Here is a 27,120-nt window from a genome sequence, read left to right as displayed (position 1 = left end):
TTACTATCAAAATTTAATTTTTATTCAATAGAATGAAAACTACCAATAAATATAAATTTTACACAATATTATACAAACATGAAACTAATATCAATTTACCTTAAATTGTTTCACTAGCTATCCCACAACAAGAAATTGAATCTGCATTTACGTTAGCAATTCTCCTTAGTTTTATGTACAATGAAAAATGTTTTCAAGTATTGCAATATCATTGGAATGATTTTGGAAGTTCAGAAGTGCTGTTACTGTTTATCGATATTGACTTGTTCAATTCCCAATATTACCTGATAAAATAGCTACTTGTGTAACTTTGATCGAAATAAAATGTGGCTCACAAATCATAACAAGGCGCTGCATTCCAGTTATTATTGAATACTAATTTATCGTTATTTGACAACTATCACTGCTCACTGATAACGCACTTATTCACATTCTATATTGTTCAGAAGAAATCGTATACTACTTTTCAATTATTAGAAAGTGGCAACGTAGGAAGAAGATCAACACACAAACAAAGTAAGAAATTGTTCATGTTCAAAACAGGTGTTGTGAACTGAGTGAATAAATTGTAACGCCAAGTCACTATAGATTTAACTTATAACGTGAAGTCAATATAGATTTCAAGTTGAAAAATTATAAAATTTCCATAGGGGCGGTGAGTAAACTTTACACCTATTATGTAGAAAAATTTGTAAAAAAATTGGTACCATACTTTGTTTTTTTTTTTATTAAACAAGTTATCAATTTTTACAAATTGTGACTAACATGCATTTTTACAATAGTAAATCTTATTTCCAGGAAGGAATTTTAGAGATATATATTTCCAACATTAAAATAGTAACAGAAATAGGATGCATTTTCATTCTGATAGAAACATAGTATCAGGTAAATTTGCATCAGAATACAAGTAGATATATCAACGTTGTTCTCTGAAAACTTAACGATACTTCAATTTACTGTGATAACTGAACAATAATAAATTTAATATTTCATAAATACAGTGAGAAATATTTATAGTACCTATTATAAAAAAACAAGTCGATAGTAGTAGTCACAATAGTGACTAATTCAATTTAATCAATACCCAAGTGAATAAATAGATAAATACTTTATTTATTTGGAAGTACGGTAAATGTGTATGACAGTCCCCTCTAGAAACCATGAAACCATTTTGGAATGAATACCCGAGGTTCAATCTGACATTAAAAAATCCCTGTATTAAGTCTACGGAATCAACATTCACATACGTTCATAAGCAGTCACTGAATACAACAACGTAAAACTTGTCATTCATAAATAGGAAAATATCAATTTTTTAATAATTTACTAATTTTACTGACTATTTACATTCAACTCGTTCAACAAGAATTTTTCCACAACTATAATCGCGCATAATGTTTTGTTAGTCATGTTACAAGACATGTATGATCTATGACTAATAAACTTCAATGTTGTTAGGTGGTGACGTAACAATACACGCATTTAATATCTCCATTAAGCATACAATAATGCTCATTGTGATAAAGAATTGCTTTCAAATAATGGCAAATTCAATTTACTCAGGATTCATGTTATGTTCACAAAACATAACTGGCAACAGCTTTCAAAATGATTGCAAATAACGTTCACGCTGAGACGTTACAAGACGTTACGCTGAGACTATCACAAGAAAGTGCTCCAACAATAAAGTTTAAACAGCTTTTATCGAGTACACTTCCAGCGTGGATAGGATTACAATGGTGATTAATGCGAAATCTGGAAAAACATAAATTGATTAAAACAAGTCATTCATTTTTATAGAAATGAGAAATTATCAACTCAATGAATATTTGTATAAAATTACTAGAGTAGTATATTAAAAGATCCTGAATACCTCTTTCATCAAATAAATGGATATTGATATTGTGTGATTCCAATAATATGCAAACCTGTATAACTTTAAAATCAAGTATTACTAATGTGAAGTTGATATTTCAATTCATGACGGCATATTTTCTCGATCAATGTACAATGAGTACAAAACCTCTGTAATTTTTTAGAAAATATATAGATAAAATTATGTGTTGTTCCAATACTCCAAGCTGAAGAAATTTTGTTTTCCAAATTCTCAACAAATGAAATCAAATCTTTTTTGATGAAGATAGAATTGACTAATCATTCAACATAAAGCAAGAAGCTTGAGCTTCAAAACACCAATGTATACATACAAATTTGTCACAACACTGCACTACTTGGCGTGAATATGACAATACTCGGGATAAAATAAGTTGAGATGTGAGATGTCTGCTCTACAGCCCGGGGTGGGCTTTGGCATTCTCTATCACTCTCCTCCACTCATCCCTATCAGCAATTGAAATATACAGTAATTAATAAACAAAATATTCAATCTCGATTAAGAAAATTTATTACTGAATCATAAAAAAATATTTTCTTGACAAATAAGATACAATAGATCTTTTTTAACGATAATGAAAAGTTGATATTTCATAACGGTTATCTTCTAAAGAAGGGAGTAAATCGGCAACGCTGGTCTCCTATCTCCTATCTTTCTCTACTGCCATTATAACTTGGAACTTAGAATAGATAAAAAAGGGTTTATAGCTCAAATGGTTTTTTCTACAACTGCGCGTAAAAATAGCTATTTATGTATTAAGAGCGTAATGCGCGACTTTATCGCTCGCGCAAAACAGTTATCACGCGACGCGAAGCGGAGCGTGATAATTTTGCAAGAGCGATAAAGAAGCATTACGCGCGAATTACATACACATTTTTTTCTACAACTGCCCAAACCTGTTAAATTACTCATATCTGGCGGTTTTTTACGCGCAGTTGTAGAATAAAGAATTTACATACTCAATTCTCCTCGTAAAACAGCTTATTTCTGAGGAGAATCTACTTTTTCGCACGCTAACTATCTGTGCATGCGCAGTAGATTTACTTTACGCTCGCTAATCATTCGCGCATGCGCAGAAGAGTTTCTTTACACTCGCTAATCAGCTGATGATAAGCAGCTCGCCAAAAGTAGGTCAGATCCTTAGACCAGTTATAGAATAGACACGCTGGGAAGTCTAGCCTCTGAAGCCAACATCTACTGCCATATTGCTCTATCGTGACGTCAGCATCGGATAGAAAACTTTTCTGCAGAGTTTGTTTACATTGTTTTCCATAGCTGATTGTGTCAATTTCAGATGGAAGTAAATTATTATTTATGAAAATGGTGAACTTTCGCTGAAATAGAAATAGAAAACAATGTAAACAAACTCTACAGAAGTTTTCTATCCGATGCTGACGTCATGATTGGGCGATATGGCAGTAGATGTTGGCTTCATCGACTTTCAGTATGAATATACAACGGGCCGTGTCTATTCTATAACTGGTCTAAGGTCAGATCTTAACCTAAAAAGTCGTTAATTGTACGGTGTACCGGCTCTGCACCCATAATGGATATCAGTGAAGACGAATTATTATTAAATCCGCCAGATAAAGTAATTTAACAGGTTTGTGCAGTTGTAGAAAAAATTGGTTACCTGAAGGATTCTGTCTTGAGAATTCAATTATAGGCTGTCACAGTCCGGGCAGTTTAAACCTACATAATTGTGTTTTCAGGATTTGAATCTTGTAGGGAAAGCTGGTGTTTTGATTCATCAACTGGCAGTTTTTTTATATATTTTTTTAAATTTTAAATTCGGGAGTGTTTTAACTGGACCTTTGAAAGAGCAGGCCAAGGGACTTTTGTTAAGGTAAAGTAAGATCTATAATTCTAAATAGTAATTTTTTAGTTTCTTATTGTTATTATTATCATCAATTGAATGACCACAGATCAGCAAAGCGAGTAGCCCCTGAAATATTAATCTGATTATTATTATTTCGTAATTTCTAATTATAATTCTAATTTTGTAATAAATAATTTATTTTAAATATCAAAAACCTGTACGATCTATTTTTCCTGTTTTTTCATTTTCCCACCTTTACATATTTGGAAAAGGTATACCATTGCTTACAGCTTCTTTATCGCTCTTGCAAAATTATCACGCTCCGCTTAGCGTCGCGTGATAACTGTTTTGCGGGAGCGATAGTCACGCATTACGCTCTTTTACGGTCTTTTCGCGATGGATTTTCAAAACTATACTATAATGAGGACTTAATGCAACGAGTTGACCGTTAATACACGGTTTCTAATGCTGGCAGCAGGTTACTAAGTTTTCACATCAGTTTAACTTTTTTCAAACTGAATTTTCAATTCGTCAAGATCTAAGTTTATCAGGTTTTTAATATGCCAATTTCTCATTGTGCCAAGTTCTCATTCCGTCAATTTTTGAATCAGTCAGGGTTTCAGTATTTCAAGATTACTGTTTACTCTCTCTGAGTAGCTTTTCATCTATTGTTATTACAATCTTTCTACTATATAGGCAAGTTGGTTGATTTCCAACCTTACAACATGTACAGCAATACTTTGCTTGAATGGTTTTAAATAAAATAGTGTATACAACAGTTTTATAAGATCTTTAAAGCACTCATGAGATGTTTAAACACGCGTTCGCTCCCTACGCTAGTTCACTTGTGTCTTGAATCTACATCCAACTCGTGCTACCACCCTTATTATAAAAGTGTTCTATAAACTACTATCAATTGTTGGAAGAATAAGACGTTGATATTGTCAATACAACTTTTATTTATTCAAAAATTAATTCATAATACAGAACCAGGTTTCATGGTAATACCTACCCCATCTTCAGCTGAACTAATATGTTTTCTGAACTAGTATGTTTTAATCATAATTATTATGGTTTATTTTCATAATAATGTCCCTTGTTTTTATAATTTTATAAATTATTATAACATTTATATTGAGTCAAAATTTCAAAACCATAAATGATTATACAATCACCAGTAAGCTACCAACCAAATTTGATGTATATATATATTTTTTTAAGATGACTAGAATTTCATTTACAATGTAATTTTCCATTCTACAAGTACTAGCATAGTTTAATTCCATCTATTCCCACTAACAATTTTCATTCTCCTTCCCTTTTACAACACATAACCTAAAATTGAATTTCTAGTTCCTTCAACAACAACAAACATATTAGTTCAGCTGATGATGTGGTAGGTATTACCATGAAACCTGGTTCTGTATTATGAATTAATTTTCGAATAAATTAAAGTGGTATTGACAACATCAACGTCTTATTCTTTCAATTATGGAGAAATACCACAACATATCATACCATACAATCAAATTACTATTAATTGTATTCACCTTAATTGGTTCATTGTAAGCCACTACGCAAGAGATGAATGGATTTGGTGTTGGACTGCTTGAGTGAGATGCCGATGTCGTCCTCTTCCTCTTCCTCCTCATCGTCATCGAACCCGAAGCAGTTGGCCATGTCATGTTGTGTCTTCTGCCGCGTCTGATGCCGCAGGCTGCTCATCATCTCATGATCCTCCACCATATCTTCAACAAAACACAATACATTATCAACAATTATCCACTCAACACATTGTACACGGAAGTCTTATGTTTTCTGAATGAATACATTCTCAACAACGATTCACATCATTTGTAGACTAGATTGTACATGACTGATGTTTTTTAAGACTGTTCGGTACACTTTTTTTATATTAATTTGATAATCTTTTTCAATAATAATTGTTAAGATCATTATAAGAGTGAGAAAAAGTGTCAACTAAAATTTTAAGTGGTCTAATACGCGAGTTATGGGTTGTTGAAGTGTTGAACTCCGTTTTCTTTCAAGATCATAAACGGTTTCGAATTTTCCATTGGAGTTTTTTATTACATTCGGTATATAATTCGCTTTGTTCTGATATGCGTTTTTTCGCGACTTATGCCAAAATAAACAAGTTATCGAATTCACAAAGGATGTTACTTTTTTATTTATGAACGATATGGAGAATAAAATGTTTCAGTTTGGAAAGATACATTATTTGAATTTTTAAGAGAAGTTCTGTTAATATAGTCGAAACCGTTTATGATCTGGAAAGAAAACGGAGTTAGCACTTTAACGACCCATAACTCGCTTCATTAGACCACTTAAAAATTTCAGTTTACACTTTTTCTCAATCTTATAATGATCTTAACAATTATATTGAAAAAAAATATCCAATTTAAATAAAAAAAGTGTACCAAAAAGCCTTAAACGAGCCGTCTGCCATGACGTATCCTGTAAAATTCCCTTTCTTCTAATCTTTAGAAGAAAGACTACTTTCAGTAGTACAGTACTGTAGGGGTTACGAATGCTTAATAATTGTTTACAATGTTTAATAATTGTGGTGATTTCATAAAATTATAGTCAGTTAAAAAAATGAAAGCACATGATCCTTCTCTGAATAAATTAAATCTAAGGTACCCCAGTATCAAAGAAGCCTGTTAACATTTCAATCATGATCAACTTCCAAGATAACCAATCAGAGAAAATTTCTATGAAAAGATAGTTTCTCTGATTGGTTCTCGTTAGATTTGAGCTTCTAGTCGACTAACATCGGCGTTAGTGAATTCAATCGTCTATTACGAATGCTTATTTTTTATGATATTTCAGTAGTATAAAAATTTAGGGGTAATAATTTTTGATAAATATTGTGATGATTTCATACAACTATATTCAGTTGAAAAATGAAAGCAAAGGATCCTTCTCTTAATAAATTTAGTTAAGATTTGAGCTTCTAGTCAACTAACAACGGCATTGCAGATTGAGTGAATTCAATCGTCAAAATACAGCTCACGAATGCCCAATAATTGTGGTGATTTCATAAATTATAGTCAGTTGAAAAATGAAAGCACAGGATCCTTCTCTGAATAAATCAAGTTAGATTTGAGCTTCTAGTCGACTAACAACGGCGTTGCCAGATTGAGTGAATTCAATCGACAATTTTATTCAATTATGATATCTACCACAACATCACCTTCACAAAAACACTAAGGGCCGGTTTCCGAGCTCGGGATTTGGCTAAGTTCTAGGCTTTAAACAGCTGGAGTTAGAAAATTGCTTTTGGAAACGGGGCGTAGTCGTAGTCAGAAATCCCGAGCTAGGAATTTAGAGTTCTGGACTTTAAACAGCTGGAGTTAGAAAATTGGTTTTCCGAAATGTGGCGTAGCACTACATCCGTAAACAAAGCCGTAGTGCATTCGTGTGATGTCAGCACAGGTAGGGCACCTACACCAATGAAAACACTAGCTGATATAGATCAGCTGAAATCAAATAATTTGTATTGGTGTAGGAGCCCTACCTGTGCTGACGTCACACGAATGCGCTACGGCTTTGTTTACGGGGCGTAGTCGTAGTCCACGTTTAAATTAATTTTCAAAAAACTAGAAAATTGAACACAAAATAAAATAAAGAGAAAATAGTGTGATAGTAACTTGAAAATAGTTCGAATTATTTAGGAATGTTTAATTTCGTCAAGGAAAAACGTTTCCAATTATAGAAATGAGAGAATAAATATTATCATAAAAACTGCGACTACGCCCCGTTTCGGAAAGCCAATTTTCTGATTCCAGCTGTTTAAAATCTAGAGCTTAGCTAAATCCCGAGCTCGAAAACCGGCCTATAAAGTCCGTGTTATTGCATAGTTACGAGGTACGATGATAATAGTTAAGATAATAACAAGTTACGATAATAACGAGTAAGGCCCAACTCACACCTTCGCGACTCAGGTCGAGAAGAGACTGGACTCTAGTCGAGAGCATGTTTTCAAATGGTGACACTCAGACCAGTCGATAGAATAAGAATTTTATTAGTCATCAATATTTACAAGAAATACATTGACATCGTCAGATAAAGTCGATTCGAGTCTCCCCGCGACGTCTCTATTTGAAAACACATGCTCTCGACTAGAGTCGAGTCTCTTCTCGACCTGAGTCGCGAAGGTGTGAGTTGAGCCTAACTAGTTACGATAGCAACGAGTTACTACAATGAGTTACGATAATAACGATAATTACTAGTTAGGGTAATGAGTACTAACCAGGTGTTATGTGGACATCGTCTTCCTCCTCATCTTCTTCGTCCAATTCCTCCTCGTCGTCTTCGGCACCTGCTCCGTGGAGGGCGGCCACCGCCTGTTCCAAGCCGCCGTCAGCCGCCATCACCGCAACCGCTTGCTCCTGACCAGACCACACACAAATCAATAATGCATCAATTGAAAACCCACTTTTATAAATAATAAGAAATAGCGGTCGTCAAACACAAGCATTTTAGTTGCATTTCTCTTTTTTGTTTTCAATTTATTTATTGTTCAGAACACTAGAATCATAATACCGGGTGATTCAAAAAGAGCTTTACAACTTTGAAAATTCATATAGATCTTATTAAACAAGGTACAGAGCTGGTTTTGGTGTTGTTTTAAAGGTAAACACTCCAAGTTTTGACTCGCATAGTCCGCTAGTGCCTGGTCGCGCCGCACAAGCGCTAGCGGCAGTTACGTCGAAGATGGCTGCCTTCACTGGACCCGAGCGTGCTAGCTGTGTGTTTTGGTTTGAAAAACGGCATAGTGTGCCTTGATATGTTTCAAAAATGTTTGATACCACAGATCGATGAGGATGACCGAGAACGAAATGTTTTCTTTATGCAAGATGGCGCACCACCACACTATCTGACTGACATCCGGGATTTTCTTAATGACCGCTTTCCAAATCAGTGGATTGACCGTAATGGCCACCTCGTTCCTCAGACCTAACACCACTGGATTTTTTCTTGTGTGGTTTCATAAAAGATATGGTGTATGTACCTCCTTTGCCAGCCACTCTACCTGAACTTAGAGCAAGGATTTGCGCTGCTGTTGAGCAAGTTACACCTGAAATGCTAGTTTGCATTTTGCAAATGCGAGTCTGGAAAGAAATCGACTATCGATGGGATGTCTGCAGGATAACCAACGGAAGTCACATAGAACAACACCAAAATCAGCTCTGACCTTATTTAATAAGATTTATATGAATTTTCAAAGTTGTAAAGTCCATTTTGAATCACCCGGTATAATTGGAGATAAATTACAGAAAAACGAGATATAACTATCAGATAGCGAAGTGCAGGTTACTGTTATAATAACAGTATCTGATTAATAGTGGTGTTGCTATCCTTCCTATCACTCGAGAAATGAGATAGCGCTACCGTTTTCTAGCTCTTCAACGTTGCCAGATAATGTTTCAACAATGTACAAATATAATTAATCAACAAAATATGTCATCTCAACCATGAAAATGTATTATTCAATAATTGAACAATATTTTTTCTTGACGAATTAAATATATTAATTGATTACATTGAACAAGAATATACAGTCAATATTACATAAAATATACCGGTATCAGTTATCTTCCATGGAAGGCAGTGGCAAGGCAGAGAATCGGCAACGCTGTTTTCCTATCTTACTCCACTGCCATTATAACATGGACCTCACTATGGTAGCTTCAAAGAGCTAGTAGCTACTACATTGATATGTAGCTTCAGTATAACTTTAATTAATAATATGATGAGCCTCTCGTCTTGCGGGTCAAGTGGAAGAGCGGGCTCCTATTGCCTCACTCCGCCAACAACACTTAATTTCTGGCAGAGCAAAAATAGATACCGTTGTGTCTATCTCTCGTACTAATTCAATAATTAACTTTACTTTTCCATGTATTCAGTATCCAAGAACACGGGAATCGGAGCGTCTGACCGCTTTCTGTGTGCACACACCCTAATAATGTGTGATTACGATACTAGTAGGTAAGATTTGTGCTATTCAATAGTTGCCAACGGAAACAACCTCAAAGCTTAAATATGATTTATTTTATTATTTATTGTGCTAGGTCTCTGTCTATAGACCTATTGCACAAAAACAGCATTATAAAATACATATTCAAGTAGTTGATACACAATAACTTTATGAAAACTATAGTATTTTGAAAAAAATATATAAAAACTTTATATATAACTTAAATAAAAGGAAAATATTAATGCAGTTGATATAAGATAAGTAAGTAGATTAGTGGATGAATGTTGCATGATAAAGAAAACTTGATAGAAGAATGCTAGCTAAACTTTAAATGAACATAATCAAATCAATCAAATTAAAAATTCCTAATTGGTTCTTCATGACAAAAAAAACTTTCACCAAAAGTATAAGAAACCAATCACCTGCAAGGAAAATCCTGTGCGCAGGTGAGAGTTGCTAATACAATTTCAATATGAGTCATTTTACAAAAGATGGAATAAGAAATTATATAATATAATATTAATAAAAGAAGATGATGGAATAAGTGGAATAAGGGTGAAAGAAAGAGAGATGGCAAACATACTATTGAAACAAAGATAAAAGTCACTCAAAAGGTATGTCCTCGATTTTACTGGTAATTATCCATTCAATAGTTCTTTTTTTAAGCAATGTAACAGAATTTCGATTAATATGGTCCTTGAGGTAATATGGAATTTTATTGATCAATTTATAAGCTAAGTAAAAGTATTGTCTCCGGCAAACATTAAGATCCACTCTCAATTTCAAACCTATTTCTGGAAGGACATAAATTAAGGTTTGATTCACGGAATAGAAACATATCTTCATTATTTCTAATGAAAATTATGAGGTTTTCAATATATAATTGACGGACAGTTAACACTTTAAACTCGTTGAATAAATATTTAGTTGGATAAAGACGAGGTTTACCTAAAATAGTTTTAATAAGGTGTTTTTGGATAATAAAAAGTTTTTTTTAAATGTTTGTTGATGAGGAAACCGACACCGATTGATGTTCTCTCTCACCTGTCCATTGTCGTCCTGCAGCTGAATGACTTCGAGCACGACGTACTGCTGGCCGTCCGACCCCTCCACTGCCATCACCTGCCCGTTCAGCTCATCATCCTCATCCTCGTCGTCTTCGTCGCCTGGTATCACCTCCACCTGCCACCAAAACACCAAACACAACACTTCATTCATCTATTCATTAACAATATATACATTATTCAGGGGGAAACAACAGGCATTCTCCCATAACTGTTTTAAATCCTAAGGCTAGTTACACACATTCGTTTCGGTGCGTTTCGTTTCGTTTTCGGCAAATTTCGATGATTGTGAAACGGTAATTCGGTTTGAATTCGGTACCCAATAGAAACCGCATAGAACCGAACGCCACTTGACTAATAAATTCCATCAGGTTCGTTTCTAGCAAAGGGCTACTTTCACACACTTCCGGTTCGGTTCGTTTCGTTTTCGGCAAATTCCGATAAGTATGGAACGGTGATTCGGTTTAAATTCGGTTTCGAATAGCAACCGCATAGCACCGAACGCCCCCTCGACACGAATAGGTTTTATCATATTTGAATTCGTTGCTAAGAAACCGGAAATAAAAACAAAGTCTTTTTCGCCACACTTGGATGTAATGAGCTGGTTTACGTGCGTCATATGGTGGCCGAAAGTGATTGTTTTCCGACCAGGCCGGTAAAACTTTACGGCCCTAGGGCTGTAAAATGACCTTGAATAACAGCTGATTCTGATTTGATATGAACGGGTTTACAAAATAGTTTTTGAAACAGAATCAGTTTATGCTTCTAGAATTGAATAAAGTATTTTGCAATAAGATACTATCATTTCATTTGGATGAATGAAATACAAATAAGATATTATAAACTACTCAAATTCAATTTTCAGAGTATAATAGAATCTAACCTCAAACCTCATAGTACTGCGTTTATCGCAAAACCTGGTGGATAGTTTTGGAACTACTTGGGCAATATCCATGGTGCTGAACGTTTTAACAAATAGTTTATGAAACAGAATCAGTTTATGCTTCTAGAATTGAATAAAGTATTCTGCAGTAATATACTATCATTTTATTTGGATGAATGAAATAGAGGTAAGATATCTTCTTCTTCTATATAATAAGAGAGAGTGGGGTTGTGTTTGTTCGCATCAAAACATGTCAACTTGTGGATTGCATACCGGAAAAACGGGAATGATTTAGATCTCCAAATTTTGAACATAGATTCTAAAAATATCAATCTCGTGCACCTGGAAGCCCAAATTTCTATTTTCCTTCTAGATTTTTCAGAATATTAATGTTCAAATTCATCTATGCTACCGTAGGCTAATTGAAGTTCCATAGCCCAAAGTGTGTATTTTTATCAGCAGGTTATAAGACTATCATTTACCAACGTCTAAGTAGCGCAGCGGTAAGAAGCTTGCTTACGGAGCGATGGTACCTCGGTTCAAATCCCCCGATGCTTCCCATTTTTTGTTCTTAATTTTTCCCTCGAAACGTATTATTATCAATTATTTTTTGAAGGAATTTGTTTTCATTACTGGAGAGAAAAGTTGAACGTTATTTATCTTGTGTCAAAATTGGAACAAATTTTCAATTTAAAAAATAATTTCTCTGAACATCCAAAATTAACCTAATCAAAAAGAAACCATTCAAATAATTCACAATTTTTAATTAACTTTAAAATTTTGTTGTTCAAGAAATAACATCTTACAATTTAACATCAGTTGTTATATTTAAATATACCAGCATGAACTGTGAAAATCCAAACACATCTGTGTTTGAGAAGAAAATACCTAATTAGAACCGTACGAATTAAAACCTGACATGTATGAAAGCCTCATTCGTTTTCGGTAACGAACCGAGCCGAAAACGAATCGAACCGAACGCGTGTGGAGCTAGCCTTAGAGAAATGAGAAAATAAAAGATTATCACAAAAACTGCGACTACACCCCGTTTCGGAAAGCCAGTTTTCTGACTCCAGCTGTTTAAAGTCTATAACTTAGCTAAATCCCGAGCTCGGAAACCGGCCCTAAGCAATGCATCATTATAGTATTTGATCTGGCCGCACATTCCATCATTTTAGAATAGATCTGGCCGCGAACCACACGTTAACGCCACACCTCCAAGTGGGCACCTGCTATGTGCATATCCCATGAGGTGTGACACGCGAACCACTACCCAACGGCACTGCCAAGTCGGTATCAGTCAGCTGATTCTGTACAAAGCTCTACTCGTTGTATTGTGGTGTATTGATTAGAGCATACTTACCCGTTGGCCGTTAATGTTCTGCAGCTTACGCTGCCGGCCCTGCTTGAGCAGCATCTGCCTCTCTTGGGCCAAGCTTTCCGGATCGTGGACGCTGAGGTGGCGGATGAGGTTGCCCTTGTGGCGGAAGGCGCGCTGGCACTCGGGGCACTCGTGCGTCTTTTCGCGCGGCGGCGGCGGCACGTAGTTCGGGTTGTGGTACAGGTTCTGGTGCCGCCTCAGCAGCTGCTTCTGTCTGAATGACTGCACAACAAACACAACACACGTTTCACACTCTTCTTTTTTGGGCTCTTACTTTAAACTAGCATTAATTCAATTATGTTTATTTATTTTACGTAGTTGAAAATTGCTCTTGAATAGTTGAAACTAGAAGTGTTGAAATGAACTAGAGTACTCTATATGTTAGTTTTCTATTGTGTATTTTAACACGCGTTTATTTATTTATTTTTCAAGGGCAACTCTTCACGTTTAAGCCCAGGTGATAATGATGAGGGGATGAATGGCAATGCCACACAAACGCTTCCGTTCGTGAAGATGATGAAATGGAATCTGAGAACGAGCACCCAGCCGACACAAAATGAGAGTGGAATAATAGAACCCTAATCACCTGACAAATCCACAGTAAGAACCACTTGCTACTCACTACTATCCAGTCAGAACTAATACAATTCATACCCTCTACATTTATGCCCCATTAAAAGATTAATGCAAATTTCAGTTCACTTATATCTGAATCTATAAATTCCTTAATTGTGTAGAAAGCTTTCATTACATTCTGATCCAATAGGGGAGGACTGTTAGGTTTTCCAACAATGATTAACCATGTATCATTGGAAAGGTTCATTCACAAATATGAAGTCAAATATTTGGATTATTCTTATAAAGATACACGTATGGATGAGAAAAATTAAGAATGCTATTGTTACAAATTGAAAAATCTATCAGAGGTGTTTTAGAATTGTCTTGTAATGTAAAACACAATAATAATTTGTTGTATTCTCTTCTTAGATAGTTTTATTTAGCTAATAAAACTCGAGATAAAATGTAAATGTTTAGGCAGCATCCTCACTTATAGAAAGGGTTAGAAGTGATGATGCAATAAACATTGAAATCCAAGTTTTTGTATTTTTATCCAAGTTGAAAATTATGAATACTTGAAATTGGAGTTTTTGTAAATCTATACAAGTAGAAAAGAAAAAATATCATTGCTTTAGTTCATAATTGAATATATATTATATTTTATAAGTTGAGTAGTTGTTGTAGCACAGCCTTGCTTGATAATTTGCAGTAGTACCTGATCACACTGGTCACACTGATAGGGCTTCTGGTCGGTGTGGATGAGCATGTGCGACTCAAGATGGCGTTGCGACACCGACGCGTACGGACACAATTCGCAGCGCCAGCACTTTTCGCCCTCGTGCGATTTACTGTGCACCTGAAATCATACAAACATTAATCACACAATTCTACAATTCATTCATTCAACTTGGTACCATCTAAATTAATACTATAAGTACACTTAAACGATATAGACTATACTCTTTTTCATTGTATTTTATTACACTACAAAAACCTTGAGTATTAAAAACCTTTTGATGTAAAACAATACTTCGGACTTTGTAATCTATTCGAATTCGGGAGAGAAATAGTCAGGGTTCCCTTGTTTACTCTTGCAAACATTTGAAATTAGCAGACAACCCGTGCTCCGCAAGGGTCTGATTAAAAACTTGACTAACTGAAAACTTGGCGAACTGTAAAGCTGACATACTGAAGTTGTCTACCCGGACTGATTCTTAATCAATTGAGATCTTGATAAGGTGAATTCTACCCCTTTAAAAAGTTATCTCCTAGTGGAGATAAGTTGGTCGATCCCACAGTGAGAGTTGGAAGGTATTCTTGCATGATTCATGTCGTAATGCGAGTTCCCTTATTTGGAATTTGGATGGTTTGATCTAAAGCTCCATGTACTTCAATGCGCTATTATTCTAGTCTGGAACAATGATAGCTCCCACAGTAACATAGATGGACACTATTTATTATGTCATCTGTCGTACTGATCATACGTGATCAGTGATTGACCATATGTAATTTATATTAATATCGGGGGACCGAGCTATGCTCTGGAGTGTAAAAGCATAGAAAATTTGTAACGAAAGATTGAATTTATAGTTTATATTTATTTATTCATTTTCTCAGTCGTACAATTATTTTTACAGTTATATGAGGAGGCACAACAGGCTTATGCCCAAAACTGTCCTTTTTCAAATTTATACTACAGTCCAGATCAAAATCTAGGTTAAGCTACTATCACTCATCAAAATAACAATTTATTCACACTTCAAAAAACAAACGCATCATCAATTACAAATAGATTTATGAATTCTATTTAGAATGATATACTATGTTTGCTACAATATTTGTTAATATACTATGTACTATCTATGTACAATCTCCTAGACAACCTACTTGCAATGGAAATCATTCCAATCCTCAAAATCATTGAATGAATTTTCAGTGAGTACACCTAGCAATGATGGAGGCAAAAATAAAATGTGCATAATACTACGGGTGTGATATGGTCATTATTGATCTTAAATATTGATGAGGTGATTGTCACCCCTTTAAAAATGTATCTCCTAGACAATGTATCTCCTACTTGCAATGGAAATCATTCCAATCCTCAAAATCATTGAATGAATTTTCAGTAAGTACACCTAGCAATGACGGAGGCGAAATAGAAGTGTGTAACTGACCGCTGTGAATGAGTTTGTGCGCCTTGAGGCTGTTGGACTGTGTGAAACGGGCGTGGCAGATGTCGCACTCGTAGGGCTTCTCGCCCGTGTGTATCCGCAGGTGGCGCTTCAGCTTGAACGTGTCCGGGCTGGCGTACGTACAATGCGGGCACTGCAACAATCAGGACACATTCAATAGCAAGTCATAGTAGACAAAGTAAACTTGGTCGAAGACATCATAGCAGACATTTACATCAAAGTAAACATTAATGCTAATGAATTCAATGAAGCCGTGGGTGTGAACTTCAACCGTGACAATTTCGAAATCAATTAAATAGAATAGAAAAGTGTAGGATATTCTAAATGCCATTAAATACAAAATTTGAACAATATCAGCTATATAAGCTACTATAAATATAAGAACTATAGGCCTATAAGCTACATCATCGAAATAGAACTGGAATAAAACATTTTGACACATTATCTATGGTTTATGACAATATCCTCTTTTTGCCACTACATTTATTATTGTCATTATGCTATTTGTATTGCTTTGTAATTTTGTTTTTTATTTTGTTCTTTGTGTTTGTGGCTTGGTTGCACAAAAGCCTGTTAAATTTCAACCATGATTGAATGCCATGAGAACCTATCAGAGGAAGCCTTCTTTTCAATAAATCTATGATAGGTTTTCGAGTCTTTATAAAAATTAAACAAGCTTTTGAGCGAGTTTTATTTAAATTTCCCAACCGGTGAACAAGTGAAATTCAAACCGGTAGTTCAAATTTGAGTGGAGCATGGCAGAATAGACTGTAAACAAACTTCAGTTCCAATGCATAGTTCCAGTGTCAATGCAAACTTGCTGCGATATACCGTACGTTTAGTAACTTACGTTTGTAATTGTTTTGCAACGAAAGAATACATGGCTGTACCAGCGCCAGCAACAGATTTTTAATATGAATCTAATGATTTTACAAAGCTTGAAAAATTACCTTCAAATAGTTATTTTTCAATGCGAATGAATTGCAGCAGTATAGAAATACAGTAATGACAATAGTTTGTAATTAATTAGATTTATTGCAACTACTTGAAGGCAATAACAGTGAATTCGTAGTTCAGCCAAAGCTCTTTGATGAATGATCACGACAGCTCCTGCTAGTGGCAGGAACCACAAAAGAACCATCAAAGTCGATATAATATTATAATAAAGAGCCCGTGCCTATAAACGCCCATCAATCAAATTTCTCTCTAGAATTTCGAGATATCAGACAGCACAACCCCCTTTCCGAATATAAAATACCAGTATAAAATAGCTGTAGGCCCATACAAGAAATTATTGAAGGCGTGCTCTATAATAATGTAAAGAATACATACAGTAGATGTTTGCCACGAAAAAAATTTAACAGCTTACACCTGTTATTATATTCCGTTAAGTGTCAGGAGTTCGACGTTAAAAATGAATACTAGTTAGGGGTGAGAAGAGGAGTATCGACACAGTCTTCTGTTACAACCTTGCCCAATTCTGAAAAATCTGCTCTTCCATCAGTTTTTCATTTCTCAAATGTAATAATTCAATAATACGATTGCTAGGTACTTCAATAATAAAATGGCTCTTTTTCATTAGTAGATGAACTTCCAAATACATAAGTTATCCGAAAAAATTTTCAAGTCACGACATGTGTCATATGTATCTTGAGAAAAAATAATTAGTGAACCTCCTTTTCGACATGTCAGAAGTCATTTACTCTTATAAATTGAATTTCATATTCTAAACATCAAACAACCTCTTTGGCTTCATCAACGAATAATGAAAGGATATAAAGCTCTTCAATGAACTCGCTGTTTCCAAAGTTCTAAACCATCCTTATGAAAAACTGCCAACAGGAATGGAATTGTGTTTGGATAGGGCGAAAATACAGACTGGCTCAAAACATTGAGGAGAACACAGGGCTGAATTGAAAGAATCATTGATTATACGGAAATAGAATAATATTTATTCAAAAACATTAATCATGTCATAGGAATATTGAAATATTTGTAATGAATGCGTTTTACAGAAAAATTGACTATTCAACAACTTATTAAATTGGTTAGTTATTCATCAAATTTGAAATAAAATTCAGATGTACACAAAGTTTGTAGATATACACAAAAGAAACATAAATAACATAAACATTATTTGTGTTGGTCAATTTATTGACCGATATTGGAATGTTACAAAAGGAATGTAAACATTTTAACTAGAAAATGAATAAGTTAAAATATCAAAATATGTTAGTTATTATTTTATAAAATTCCTACTGACATTTTCTTTGTTATATCACAGACAGTTGAATGGGAATAACAATATTAGGTTTATCTAGAAATTGCTTGACAAAATTCAATCTATACAAGTACAATAGATTTTCAATACAAATGACAAGTCATCAAGGAGACATTTACTTCAGTCGTTCACAATAAACATTGATTCATAATACTGTACATTGGTTGATAATACAGAATATGAGTTCATAAATTATTCAAACAGTCACAATTCCAAAATTAACTTTTTAGAGTCAATTATTTGAAATCTAGGAATTCGTTGCTGAATCGATGAATACAAATAAAATTCATTGGTGCACAAATTCCTTTATTCACTAATATCTGAGACAGTATAATCAACCTAGCAATTTGGTTTACTGATAAATTTGCTTTCGATTGGTGAGAATTGTAATTTACAACTCTGAAGAGCATATTTCTACTTCAAAAATTACGTATCGCATCTCTCCAACCTAACATAACATCGTTTCAACGGATACCTGAGCAACTGCGGATCAAACCCGTGCTTTTCAGGCAATTCTACTTGAATACCATCATCAACATCAATTTGCACACATTCAGTATTGTCTACTGACCCAATATTATTTAGAGAATTACTTTCAATCCTCTTGGATACCTTATTAACCACATTACTTTTCCTCAAATTTCTATATGTCAAATTTCCACCAGTTCCAAGTTTTCTTCGGTCACTTGGGGAATTATTATTCAATTTGACAATAATTAACCCTTTCTTTGTGGGTGGTGTAGTTAAATGTGATTGTATATCTTTCACACAATCTTCTCCTACAAGACTTATTGTAGCCAGTGATTCTTCAACTTTTTTCCGTTTTAATATTCTAGTTTGTACAGCTTTCTTAGTCACAGTCTTGCTTTTCTCTTTTGGTAGCAATGTAGAGTGCGATTCTAAATTATTTGAATCCTCTGGTGACGCAGTTTGATACTCACTACCTTCTTCGACAAAAATCTCAGAGTGCAGTTTCCGCATATGACAGACCAGCTTCTTAGTGGTACGATTATGTTTTATCTTCACATCACAGAACCTACAAACGACTTCTGTGGTGGGATTTTCATCATCACTTCTAAAAAAGTCCCAAATCGGCGATTTTTTCGACGCATCTCTACTGCGTCTCTGCAACTGATCCTCGCTCAAGACACCCGGATGTATTCGGCGCATGTGCTCGATCAGATTCGGAGTCGCGTTGGCGTGTTTGATGTGCGCAAAGCACAGTGCGCACACACATAAATTTTCGTTCAAATCCGTAAAATAGTCCCACACTTTCGATCGTTTACGCTTGTGCCTTTTAAAATCTAACTCCAGCGTAGGATCTACAACATCTTCGATATTTGAATCCACAATGACAGCCATTGATGACTCACGAACAACCTCTTCAAGCACAACTATTTCCATACCCTCTTCTTTATTCTCAGCTGTCATGCTACTAAACACATCCTCATGACTGTTTTTCAAATGATTCTTCAAACCCCTCACTTCGCTGCAGTTCTTCACCTCTTTTCCACACAGTACACACGAACCGATCTGATCATCCTCATTATTAACACGAAAATATTTCCAAACATAGGAGAAACGTTTCGGTCGTTTCTTGAAAACAATACCATGCACCTGCCTAAGATGGTTACGCATACTTAAAACTGTTGAAAATGTGGTACAATTATTGTTACCCTCGTTACATAATACACACGCATAACTACTATCATTGCTTTCCCCGATAATCTTTTTAAAATATTTCCAAACAACTGATGATTTTTTTATCACCCTACCTCTTTTCACAGCCCTAGAATTTCCACTACCTTCAACTGTATTATTAGCATCACCAACTTTTGAATTTCTAGAAATATTTGAGCTAGTAGAGTTCTTTTCACTCACGACAGCATGTTTTATCCTCAAATGCGCCAACAAATTTCTGGAGCTCGACGAAGAAAAGTCAAAACCACACCGCAAGCAAGTAGCCGTCTTCTCGTCTTTCACAACAAAATGATCCCAAATCACCGATCGCTTCTTGTAAGTTTTCTTCTTTTCCGTCGATTCATTCTTCCCCTTTTTCACTATTTTTTCCTTTTTTACAATTACTTCTTCCTCCACTACCTTTTGGATCGATTCAGTCACAGTTACTTCTTCCTCCACTAGCTTTTGGGTGGATTCAGTCACAGTTACTTCCTCCTCCACTACATTTTGGGTCGATTCAGTCACCTTCTCAGACAAACGTTTCAATACCACACCATGCGTCACCCTCATATGTCTGACAATATCTCTACTGTTGCAGCTCCATACGTCACAGTTACAAATCAAATTGCACACATATATAATATCATCTTTAGTTTGATAATCGAACGTTAACGATGTTGCAGCAGCATCAACCATACTCGAGTTCTCCTCTTCAGTTTCATGTCTTACTAAAGACATTTCAATTTGACCTGGCACTACTGGATTCGTTAAAAAATCATCATCATCATCATCATCATCATCATCATCTATTCCCTCCAAATCCATCTGATTGACACTATCCACATCAACATCCATATTGGACATGCTACTCAAATCATTATCACCTTTATTATTAAAATTCTCGTTGGAATTCAACTGGTTTTGAACCGAATCAGGCTCATTATCACCTTCGCTAACTAGATTCACATTAGAATCTAACTGATCCGAAACCAAATCAGGCTCAGAATCATCTCCATCAACTAGATTCTCGTTGAAATTCGACTGGTTTTCATCTAAATTAGGTACTGGGTCAATAGCAGAAAGTGAATCATTAACCAAATACTCACCCATCCCAACATTAACACCCGTATTAAAATTACCGATATTTCGCTCTCCTACATACATTGCCGCGTCTTTTTCATTGACATTCAATTGCTGATCCGAAATCAGAGACTGGTTGACTTCATTTTCGACACCCATCACATCACATGTTTCATCAACATTCATAAAAGAATGTGTTTCGTCTGCAGTAAATGCCTCACCATTTTCATTGAAGAGCAATTTCCGATCATCATTACTATCACGAGAAATATTAGCAAAAGTACTACCTTCATTAAAAGAGTTGGCTTCTTTCTCCACAAAAATTCTACTTCCTTCATTCAGATTCAATTGTTCGTCTCCCACTATCACCACATCATCAATATTGTATGCAGCAACAGAGACACCTGCATTATAAGAACTGCTCCGTTCCTCATTGAATAGTTCACGATTCTCGTTAACAATTTTTTCCCCACTAACCATTATATCATTTGTGTGCAGAGCATCAGTAATTCCGGTGTTACTCTTATTGTAAGAATCAGTTTCATTTTCAAGATAAGTCACATTGTTTTCATTGAACTCTATATGTTGTCCTGTGATACTTAAATCATGCGGTTCAAAAGAACTAGCTAGTTTTTCAACATATATTTCACCATTTTCATCTATCACAAAACGTTTACCACTAACATCGTTTGCACTAAAAGAATTGGTTCGTTGCTCATTAATGGACTCACTGAAATCCGACTTTTGCATTCCTATTGCACTAGTTGTTTCAAATCGCTCATCAGCAGTGTCATCGATTCTCAACTGTTTCCCGCCTATACCCATATCAGCCCCAATAAATGGATTGTTTTCCTCAGTATTACTTTCATTGAACGCAAATTGCTTATTGGCTGTTACTACCTGATTTGCTTCAAAAGGATTAACGGGGTTATCAATGGAAAACTCGCCAATCTTATCAACTCTCAATTGTTTGCCACTGAATACCTCGCCGTTTGAGTTCAAAGTATTACTTGAGCTTTCAAAAACAATTTCACCATTTATATTGATACTAAGCTGCTTACCACTAATAGCTAAATCACTTCTATTGAAAGTGTTACCTGACTTCTCCAAAAATGCATCAGCTCTATCATTTACTCCGAGCTGTTTACCAGTAAAGGCAATATTCTTCTCACTCAAAATATGTTGTCCCAAAACTAGCTCACCGTTTCCATCAATTGTTTTACCACAAGAGATTACGCCATTTTGAATGAGAAAATTGTGATTTTTACCAATAAATATTTCACCGTTCTCATTTATTCCTAATTGTTTACCACAAGAAACTAAATCATCATTACCAAAAGCATTGGCATTCTTCTTAATAAACAACTCACTACTTTCATTAAATCCTATTTGTTTACCACTTGTATCGAAAGTATTATCGGGATTTTCAATAAACGCACAACTTTCTGTATTGGCATTCATTTGTTTACCACTCATCACTTTATCCATTGCAACACTATATCCAGTTTCCTTCTCAATAAAACTCTCATTTTCATTATTTAAACGAAAATTTTGTTCAGTTACCTCCGTGCTACAATTAAACGACTTCAAGTTCTTCTCTACAAAAATGTCATCATCTTTAGTCAAAACCAACTGTTGGTCACTTCCCTCAGTATTGCAATTCAACGAATTCAAATTGTTCTTCAGCAACATTTCAACATTTTTATTCAAAACTAGCTGTTCATCATTCGCATCTGTATTGAAATTAAAAGAACCCAAATTCTTCTCCAACATTTCATCATTTTCAGCGAAACTTAATTGCTGATCAGTAGCCTCAGAGCTACAATTAAGTAAGTTCAAATTTTTGTTGACGAAAATTTCATCTTCCTTACATAATACCATTTGTTGATCATTTTCTTCTGTGCAATTATCGAATGAATTGAATTTCTTCAACAAGGCATCATCAATTTCACCTAGATGACCAGTTGTATCAGAAGTGGTAGCGAACGGAACTGTCAAACTGTCAACCAACTGATAATCGGGATGCTTATTTTCTAAATGATTCAGCAAATTATCAAAGCCACAAAAGCGAGCAAAATCCTCATTACAAAACAAACAAGTAACAGTCGTTTCATCTTTGCGCGAGAACAGCTTTAAAATAATCGACTGATTGAAATCTTTTCTCACATCAGGGAAAGCACTCATTATCTCCTCGCCTTTATCTCCGCTTTTTTCCAGTGTTTCCAAAATAGTATTCAACTCGGAATTGAGAACAGCTGACGACGCACAAGTAGAGTTTGAAATATCGTCCAAATTGTCGATGGCGGCCGCAACACATCCCTCATCCAGCATTCCTTTGTGAGAACTTCTCAAATGATCCGACAATTTTTTCAAGTTTTTCACGTTCTCAATAGTATTTTGGCAGCTTTTACACATGTAAATGTTGTCCTGAAACTTGATGAAATGCTTGGAGACTAACGTTGAGCACTTGGTGGCTGAAGATCGTCTAGTCTGGCTGACAACGTTAGCACTATTCCTTTGAGGAGCCACGTCACATGAAGTCGGCTGAAAGTCGGCGTCAGTCACCGTTTCAATGAACGGCAGTTCTTCGCCAATTTCCGAACCGGCTATCACATAATCATCATCGCCGCCATCTTTCTTCAATATCTGAGGATGTATGCGCCTCAGATGCTCTAACAGGTTTTTAGTCGTCTTATAGTGCTTTATATCACGTTTACACATTGAACAAGTAGCCGTTACACCATCTTTCTCGATAAAGTACAACCAAACAATCGACTGTTTTTTAGGTCTCTTTTTCTTTTTCTCCATCTCCTTTCCCTCCTCATATTTTTGCTTCTTCTTACAACCCCCACCACTACTCAACAGCCCCAACCCTTTTGGGGTAGCCGACAAGTCCTGCTTATGTCTTCGTTTCAGATGTTCAATTAGATTTCCCGTGTTTTCACCCCTAACGACCTGCTTACACAGACCACATACCGATGATTTGTTGCATATTTTTGTAAAAAAATCCCACACGACTGATCGCAGGGTTTTTTGATTGGGTTTGTGTAAATCCAAGACACCTCCGATCATATCTGCATGGAACTTTCGAAGATGTCTCAAAAGAGCACCAGTACTTCCAAAACTTTCTACGTCTTTCTCGCACATAAAACATTGAGCTAATCGTGGACCAACTTTTTTGAAGTATTGCCAAACAACGGAATGACGTTTATTAGTTGAAACCTGAGTCACTTTGAGCGATTTCCTTGAATCATAGTTTTCAACTATCACCCCTGGTGAGTTTTCTGACAAAATTTTTTCAACTGCATCATCTTGAGAAGAATTGGTAATATTTTCTTCTACTCCTGCCTCTAAAGTTCTTTCAAGAAATTTTTTCCCAATTATAACTTTGGGAGAAGATTCAAAAATACCAGAAGAATTTTCAAGTGATTTTCCTCCAACTGCAGCTTTCTCAGAAGGCTCTGCCAAATTTCTACAAACAGCTTTTTTATTAGAAGATTCTAACCATCTTCTTCCAGCTTCAGCTTTACCAGAAGTTCCTACTAATTTTTTTCCGAATGCAAGTTTATTAGAAGTCTTCAATAATTTCGTCTTGCATATGTTACGAGATATTTTCAAAAATTTTCTTCCAACTAAAACTTTATTAGGACTTACTAACAGTTTTCCACAATTGTTCTCAGAATCTTTTCTCAATCTAGAACTTGGATGCTCATCTAAAATTAACCTAATATCACACACTATTCCATGTTTTACTCTAAGATGGTTTGATAATATAGTTTTGTTGTTCAAAAAGAACAAATTTGTAGGACAAAGCGTACACAGCGCAATGAGATCATTCTTCTTAACGAAATAAGCCCAAACATCGCCACCCACCTCATCACAAATCACCTTACATTTACGTTTATTGCCATCTTGCACTCCACTACTATCTTCCAAATCCTCGACCGAAGCACTGGGATGAGAGCGTTTCAAATGCTCCACAAGCTTGTCAACCGTTTTAGAAACTTTGAAATCGCAAAAACACAACAGACACATGGCCACAAATTCATTTATCCTGTAAAAGTACTTCCAAACTTGTTTGAACTTGGACTGACAAGACCACAACTCCGAATCTTTCTCGAAAACTGTGAGCACAACGGTGACAGCCTCCTGTAAGTTGTCGTAGAGTGAATTCAACTTGGTAGCACAGCTTGCCTGGTTGCCAGCTAGCATGGCGTCGGATGCGGCTCTGCGATGACTTCGCAACAAGTGATGCAGCACAGGCTTCAGGCACCCTTCATGAGCGACACTTGCACCACACAATCTACACACCACTCCACCAGCATCTATTTTCTCGAAGAACAACAAAACTATTTGCAGCTTTTGCAGAGGAAATTCTTTGGCCAAATCGTTGGTGCTGGGTTTCAAGGGGTCGGCAACTTCCTCGGAATGTGCCGGAGCTGCGACATCAGTGGTTTGTAATTCAGTACAAGTAACTCCACCATCGATGTCTAATTCTCGAGACACAGCCACTGTAGAAACTGTATCCAATTCAGGGTTTATAATGCCATAACTAGATCCAGGATCAGATGTAATTGTAGCTTCAGGAACAGTATCTATCTCAGGAGTATTATGAACTTCATGATCAGAAACTAACAATTCAGCAATAGATAATGTTTGTGCAATCGGTTGTACATCAGAATTCGTTTGATCAGTTATAGATTCACAATTAAGAAACATTGATTTACTGCGTGGAGGAAAAGATGCCTTGGAAGCATACTGTAATTCATTGCTAGCCTGCAAGTTTGAAGATCCCTTGGGTTGACAGATAGTTTCTCTTACAACACACTTTCCGTTTTGATTTGTTGAAATCTGATCACCATCTATTCTCAAACCATGTTCTGAAGCAACCTCTTTTGAAACAGCTTCTAATTCAATATGATGTTGATTGGTTGTAGCTACGTAAGGGAACCCTGGATTATCAGAATTGAACGAATTAATAACACTTTCTAAGTGAGCACTGGTTCCAGTTTCATAATTGGAAGGAGCAGAGTGCGCTAAACTTTCATCTACAGATCCATCTTCTAACTCAGCTGTTTGAACTACACAGCCGTTTGATAAAGAATGCTCCGAAATTTCAACTCCAGACATGTCTTCAGAAATGGCAACATTCATTTCTAATGCGACATTGTTTTGAACGTCATAATTGATAAGTAACGAAACAGGGTGCGGCGAAACTGATCCTCTTGAAATTGTACTCGATAATCCAGTTGCAGATTCATAACCAGGAGCTTCAGATTGGGATGGAATCAACAATTCAGAAATAGTTTGTACTCCATAATCAATATCCGGTGGCAAAGAGTTTCCTGAACTTCCAACTACCAACCCTACAGTATTCGATTGAAGCGCAAATTCATCAATCGATGAAACGGGATTTCCTAAAAATTCTACTCCCGAACCATTAATTCCTAGTTCAACACTTGGAGCCTCTAACTCGATAACCGACGACTCAGGTTGTCCTGGAATTTCAACTCCTTGTCTATCAAGTTGCAATTCTTCACTATTTTGATCAGGAATATGACATGTTTGTTGGGTGCTATCGTCGTCACAATCACTGTCTACAGCTTGTTTGCCAGTGGTGGCGGCAACATGGACCCGCCTGATATGCACCAGCAAGTTCCTGGTGCCGTTGTGGTGCCTAATGACGCGACTACACAGCAAGCACACGGCACTCTTGTCATCGACTTCGGCGAAGTAATCCCAGGCCAGCGAGCGCTTACTTCTAGCTGACGACGCCGCCGCCACCTCAACCTACAATAATATACGCCTAGAATTACTATCTCATAATTCTAGAGTTTATACTTTATATCTAAACGAACGAGAACCCACAGCGCTCAGCGCCGATTGCTCTGTTCAAATTTCTTAACCTACTCTATCTATCACTCACGCCCAAGCAGTTATGTTACAAAAAGCCACGAGGATGTTTACACATTGACCCTATTAATGGTTTTTCCTATACAAAAATAGCTGCACATAGGTCTATAGAGCCACCAGCATTTGTTTCGTTACAAACCGCATATAATTAGGTCCAGTGATGACAGGTTAGGTCCAGTGATTAGGTTACAGCGACTGACATTCGTTTTCCGAAACTATTTCAGGGTATACGAATAGCACCTCAGATTACTTCATTCTTTCCATATTTTATTCAAAATACCGATTTCTCATACACTATAAACCAGGCACCAGTCAAGCGTTTCAAAAATTATCTTCTGGTAGATCCGAATTTCATCAGGCTGAACCTAAAACAA

At 35.8% G+C, this 27,120-nt stretch overlaps 1 protein-coding gene across 1 annotated transcript in view; it reads right to left on the bottom strand.

The window, feature by feature from the left end:
• The window catches only part of LOC111044331 (transcriptional repressor CTCF), a 44,886-nt gene continuing 17,766 nt past the window's right edge, over positions 1–27,120 (bottom strand). The window contains exons 10-17 of the mRNA XM_039431367.1: positions 15,682–15,925; positions 14,758–14,807; positions 14,316–14,456; positions 13,025–13,264; positions 10,759–10,896; positions 7,987–8,125; positions 5,264–5,461; positions 1–1,755 (exon numbers count right to left, since the gene is read on the bottom strand). Of these exons, the coding sequence (XP_039287301.1) occupies positions 5,274–5,461; positions 7,987–8,125; positions 10,759–10,896; positions 13,025–13,264; positions 14,316–14,456; positions 14,758–14,807; positions 15,682–15,925 (1,140 nt within the window). The 3' untranslated portion in view covers positions 1–1,755; positions 5,264–5,273. The remainder of the gene's footprint in view (positions 1,756–5,263; positions 5,462–7,986; positions 8,126–10,758; positions 10,897–13,024; positions 13,265–14,315; positions 14,457–14,757; positions 14,808–15,681; positions 15,926–27,120) is intronic.

The sequence above is a fragment of the Nilaparvata lugens genome, chromosome 6 (genome assembly GCF_014356525.2).
Source record: "Nilaparvata lugens isolate BPH chromosome 6, ASM1435652v1, whole genome shotgun sequence".
Classification (NCBI taxonomy): domain Eukaryota; kingdom Metazoa; phylum Arthropoda; class Insecta; order Hemiptera; family Delphacidae; genus Nilaparvata; species Nilaparvata lugens.
Note: the sequence above shows the minus strand (reverse complement) of the source record. Positions and strands in the feature narration are given on the sequence as shown.